We start from the raw sequence: 6,000 nt of genomic DNA, 5'->3' as shown, positions 1-6,000 counted from the left end.
AACATATTTGACCCCTGTGACCTTGAAAATGGCTTAAGGTCATCAATTTTAACAAACTTTGTAGCCCTTCATCCCAGTTTGCTTCTGGCCAAATATCATCACCCTTGGCCTTTTGGTTATTAAGAAGAAGTTGTTTAAAGTAAAATATTGACGCCGGACGACGGACGGACGGACGACGGTATAAGCTCACTTGGCACTTCGTGCCAGGTGAGCTAATAAATGTAACTATACCATATTACTTTAAATAATAAATAAATAAATAAGCCTACAAGATGTTCCTGTATTAAAACGCCATGAACTGAAATAAATAACTGGACAAAGACTTTATACACAACATGACGGACACACGATTTCTTTAAAGTTTTAATCATAAGAAATTGAACCAATGACATCTGTGGATACCTGAATATAGTGTTTATCTTATGTATATGTAACATGCCTATACTGTTATATCATTATATGGAGACACGGTAGTCTAGTGGAAGGATGCCGGGCTCGTGACCGAAGGGTTGCGGGTTCGAGTCACGGCACGGCACTGTGTTGTATCTTTGAGCAAGATACTTTACTCCGCTTGTTCCAGTCTACTCAGCTGTAAATAAGTACGTGGTTGGGCAGTGCTAGAATTGTTGAATGCTAGCTGTTAGCGACGAAATGGCAGCTCCGGCTGTATGCTTCATAGGGAGTTGAGAAGGTATTGGCTGGTTGCAAAGGTCCTGAAACCACGGATAATAATTTGTGAACCGCTTTGAGACGACCTAGGAACTAGATTGTGATAAAGCGGTATATAAGAATCTCGAATTATTATTATCATTATATAACGTAATGTGTCAAACACCTATTAACCCATTATACATGTTTATTGGATACATGCTCTATCATTATCTTTCTTCATTGGATTTCCCTGCAAGATGCAAAGACATCATTAACAATAATTGAATAAGCGTTGATCAACATACCCGATACGGCAAAAATCGTGCGTTTATGGTTAATTTTAGTCATCGAATGCACTTATATACGCGTATTTTTAGAACGAAATACGTGATCACCCTACCTTTCGTACAATACCTTTTTGTGTCTATATATGATATACAAGTCAAACAATAAGCATTTTAAAGTCTTAATGATATTTTTTTTTATTGTTACCAAGAACACTTTTGTGACAGCGAAATTCTCTACAAAGCTAGACCGCTGCAAGGGTCAAAGGACGCATTTGACGTCACTGGTACGGACCACAAACAGGAAAACGAATTTCCTATAAATCCATTTTAAGACAAGAAAATAAGACATTTGTATCAAACCCATAATCAGGCATCACAATATACCATCACAAATATATAGTAAGAGAATAAATGCGACAACATGCTAAACTTGTTATATCCAAGGCTATGTATATAGGCTCTGGGCTATAAATAGAAAACTAAAGAGCATTGCAATGATATCGGAGTGGTATCAGCCAAAATACTATTGTTGGCGTTGCAATTAGCTGGAGTGCTGCTATCGAATTTCCTCAACTGCAGACCGCTTTTGAATGGTATGTACCTAGCCTACCGTGCAAGGCGTTACGTATTGGCCGGTACCTAGGTGTGCCTCATTCTAATTTGTTTATTTAAAGCAACACGTAATGCAGAAATTTAATCTTAAACTAAGTCATCGTAGCCACTCACCGACAGCTTGTATGTTATAATCACCAGGATACTAAACAGTGCCCGACTTTAGCAATGCTTGTGTTTGTACAGAGGATTGTACACATGCAGGTTTTCTTCGTAGATCTTAAAAGAAAACAAGGTATGATTTGGGACCGTTAGTTGAATTAAAGAGTCATATCGTTAAAAACAATATTTAATTGATTTATTTTATCTAAGTCAATGTTTACACTGATAACATCATCATAGTAGTATTTTTTTACCATCATAAGTTATTTGCACAGATGCAACTATTCCAATGAACAAATCTCCGCTGACATTTTAGAGTTTTATAAGTGGCCAGGATATATCTATTGCCGGTACCTTTGGACACGATACTATAATCACCCATTTTTCTAACTGATATAACCTTGAGAAAAACGTATATTTGAAAGGAAATATTCACAGAATGAAGTGTTTCTAGAAAAGTGCAAACATATACTGACATGTTCTAAATAAAAAGCTGAAAAAGTGTTTTTCAAAATAATTACTAAACTATATGAATCGACCACTTTATTGAAGGTCACGTCATATATGTACACGTATCCTTTCTATCCCACTTTCTCTTTCTTCATACAATTCTTACAATCCGTAAATCACATGAGTCATCGCCCACAAAAAAAAACAGTTCTGGGAAAAGCCAGTACATGTTGTACATGAACGAGTAGATTGTTTACTTTATTGGTATGTTGCCAGGCGAGGCTAGTATTTGTGGTGTTTGCCTAGCCTACCGTGCAAGGCATTGTGCGTTGGTCGGTAACGAGCTGAGCCAAATTATAATTTGAATTATTTTTAAAGCAACACCTTATACAGATAATTACTCATAAACAGTGTCATCGTAACCACGCAACGACAGGTTGTTAGTTTTAATCATCGGGATACTAAACTATTCTAAGCAGTGCTCGGATTTAAAGAAGATTGTGTTAATACGAGATATTTGACATCATATTAGGAGAATTTGTACTCATGCAGGTTTCTTCTCAGATCTTTCAAGAAAACAAGGTACGATGTAAAACGTAAGTTGAATTAAAGAGACATATCGTAAAAAATCAATATATAATTTATCGAACGTACATGTTGTTTTGGACTACTAGTCATGTTTCCATACTATTCGTATATTTTATACCATTGCAAATGTCCAGTCTGACCACTGGATTTGTACTTGAATACTATTTTATACGTTCGTATACTTTCTTTCCAACTTTCGCTTTCCTTATACGATTCTTACAGTCAGTAAATAGTATGAGTCATGGCCGACAAAGAAAAAACATTTCTGGGAAAACCAATGCATCGGGAATATGTGACGGCTATAATGAAATGTTTAGATACTTGTTATGCATAATATCTTTCAATAATGTAAATGAAAAAGTATGCATACTTGTAAGCATGTTACATGATGTTCTCCTTAATTAAACATTGACGTGATTAATGCAATTACAAGCACGGGACAGTTTTTTTTTTATTTCAAGGCCGTAATACAAGGATTTTTTTAAAGATTTCGTAATGATCACATCTCGGAAATGAGTATTCTTTCGTCACTCATTTTTAGAATCTGTATGAATCGAAGTATTTCCATATTAGGCGTTTAGTTCTATTGTCTGCAGCAGAAGGAATATAGCCCTCGGTCGTACGTACCATTTTTACAACTTAAACTTAAACAGTTTTGATACACCAATTCTAAGTTTACAGATATTGATACATGGTTAAAGTGTTGTTTTAATGGCTTAATATTCATCAGTAAATATTTACTACCTTAGCAGTATACGATTTATCATTTTGTATTACAAACTTAGTCACACTTCAATATCAGGAACTAATACATACTTCTAGCCAATTGCTGATTTTAAGTGTAGATATACTATATATACTGGATATCGCGAACTTATAAACCGTTAAAACCATACCATATCAAAAGTTATATAATACACAATAGCGTCAAATCCGACTGCAATAGAATGTGAAGAATAATTCTTCGAACACAATATACATTCTTGGTATTGATATCAATAAAGAGCTATTAAACGCACAGAAAACAAAAAAGCATTGCAATAGTTTCATGGTGACTTTATTAAAAATACTATGCTTGTCCTTGTCCATGTACGATGTAAGATAATAAGTTGAATTAAAGAGTCATAGCGTTAAACACAATATATAATGTATTGAATTAAGGTGTTTTCTTCACCGTTAGTAATATCAAGATACAATGTACTATCTCTATATTGTTAAACCATTGCAAATATTCAGTTTGACCATTTGTCTCGTACAGGAAATCTCCATTAATTATAACGTCGACAACAAGAGAGGGAAATGTATACGTACAATTTATTGTCGTAGTTTGAAACAAAGGCATACGATTATACAAATGTATCTAATTCAGTGTTAAAACAGATCAAATCACATCAGCAGTATATAATCAAATGACCAAATATTCGCTGGAATCTATTGGGTCAACTGCCCCACCATATGAGGTTTCTTCGGGTACTTCGGTTTCCTACCCCATTAAGACCCCTGCCCACTACATTTGTATAAGGGACTAGGACAAATCTCTTTTCAATTTCAATAAATTTATTGTCAAAGGACAAATGGATTGGGCAGCAGGCATAGCCTATTTAAGCCCTTTCCAAACATAGTAACAGACAGTGGTACAAGCATAGACATAGAACACATACAAACACATATAAACAAGTTGGTATTATCAAATTAATAATCAAATTAGGGGAAACAACTACTAATACTCATTTTTATTATAATTGAATCTAATGGTTTGAATTCTAACCTTTTATTTTGATATTGAAAAGACATAAAATATATACCGGTATATACATATTATGAAGAGAAAAGAAAAATAGTTTGTTGATGGAGCTGCATGTATAAACATTTGATGGGATTAAATTACCGCACCCAACAGATACAGGCCAAAAAGTCCATTGTATCACACAAGGCCATCCACTGATGAGTTTGGAAATTCAATCCCACCAAATAGTTTAATTTATGCATATTAACCACAGGTTAGATATATAATTAACATGTTGTAAAGCTTTATATTCTTATTTATGTAGTTGTTTAATTTTGCTATGACATATTCCAGGAGTGTGGAGAGCGAAAGTAAGCGTAACCCCTGGATATCGAGGATGGCTTTCTGTATGTGGGTAACATCTGCATACTTGTATATATAATTCACATTTTTTTCCGAACTGAGTAGCATATGCGTTTATGTGACCTCAGACAGACAAAAATGTAGACTGAGAGACCACTCCCATTTTAGCACACCTTGAATGGCTATATCATAAGTTTAAAAGCTCAATACAAAGTTATGAGTAGTCGCAATATATTAATTTACGCATTATAACAAATTAGGTTTACTCTATTACAGATATAGACGCATGCAGCAAAGTAGCTCCAATTTTGTTAGAATCTTATGTTTTGTCTTACTTAAGTGCCTTGTGCTGCTTTTCTGTTTCCATATCGTCTTTTGTTTGGAGAGCCGTAATTGACCCTTTCCCCTTTTCGTGCAATATAATATTTCATAACCAAGCTTGCGCGACAAACTCTAACGATAACTCTTCAGCAGTGAAAGAAAACAAGACAATCTTCAGTGTTAAGTCATTTAGTGGTAGATCTTGACTGGCACATCTTTAATTTTTTTCTGGTCAATATTTCACTGTTAATATTTATATGTGCTTTTTGATAAGTAAATATTCAACGAAAAACTGTTTTGTCTTTCACAGCATTTTGATTATCCGTGCGAGTATATTTTGTTCTATATAAGAATCTTTCGCAAAATCAGGCGTCCCGAAACGCTTTCCATATTTCGTTTTCCTTTTTCAGGTTCAGCTAGAATCGGTTTATTGACATACCAAAGATGGCAATGGCATTTTCTCCACGCTTGCTGAAACATCAGGTTGGAGTTCATGTAGAAGTCAAACGTATACTTGACTTCATGACAGAAACAAAAGATGTTTCCTTCGACACCATTGTCAAATCATTGCACAAAGCAACAGATATACAACAGAAAATCAAAGATAAGCTAAAAGACTTTGATATCGATGTAATAATTATCGACGATGCAAATGATGTGAACTCAACACTCGAATACCTACAAGAAAAACAGAAATCAGACGAGGATGTTCTTGCATATGTTCGCCTGTATATGAATGATGAAACAAAGGTAATTAGATAGAAACAGACTTTTGTTTACTTCAATGCAAACTTTATTTCAAGTTATTCGCTTTTTTCCCCTTATTATGTAACATCAGTACAAAACGATTCGGCTCTAAAATACCAGGAACGTTAAAAAAACCACCATAGCCTTATGTAC

General features: G+C 34.5%; 1 protein-coding gene across 6 annotated transcripts in view; it reads left to right on the top strand.

Annotated features, from left to right (window-relative positions):
• Positions 1-6,000, top strand: part of LOC110462075 — a 36,518-nt gene that overhangs the window by 22,508 nt on the left and 8,010 nt on the right. The window contains exons 1-2 of one of the 6 annotated variants that reach the window (XM_021515885.1): positions 1,660-1,785; positions 5,511-5,850. In XM_021515885.1, coding sequence (XP_021371560.1) covers positions 5,545-5,850 — 306 coding nt within the window. In that variant the 5' untranslated portion in view covers positions 1,660-1,785; positions 5,511-5,544. Of the gene's footprint in view, positions 1-1,659; positions 1,786-2,320; positions 2,699-4,799; positions 4,828-5,510; positions 5,851-6,000 lie in introns of those variants that run through there. The other 5 variants (XM_021515879.1, XM_021515878.1, XM_021515884.1 and 2 more) reach the window with 5 other exon arrangements.

This window comes from Mizuhopecten yessoensis, unplaced genomic scaffold, assembly GCF_002113885.1.
Source record: "Mizuhopecten yessoensis strain PY_sf001 unplaced genomic scaffold, ASM211388v2 scaffold10745, whole genome shotgun sequence".
NCBI classification, from domain to species: domain Eukaryota; kingdom Metazoa; phylum Mollusca; class Bivalvia; order Pectinida; family Pectinidae; genus Mizuhopecten; species Mizuhopecten yessoensis.
The sequence above is the reverse complement of the archived record's forward strand: the minus strand, read 5'-3'. Positions and strand labels throughout refer to the sequence as shown.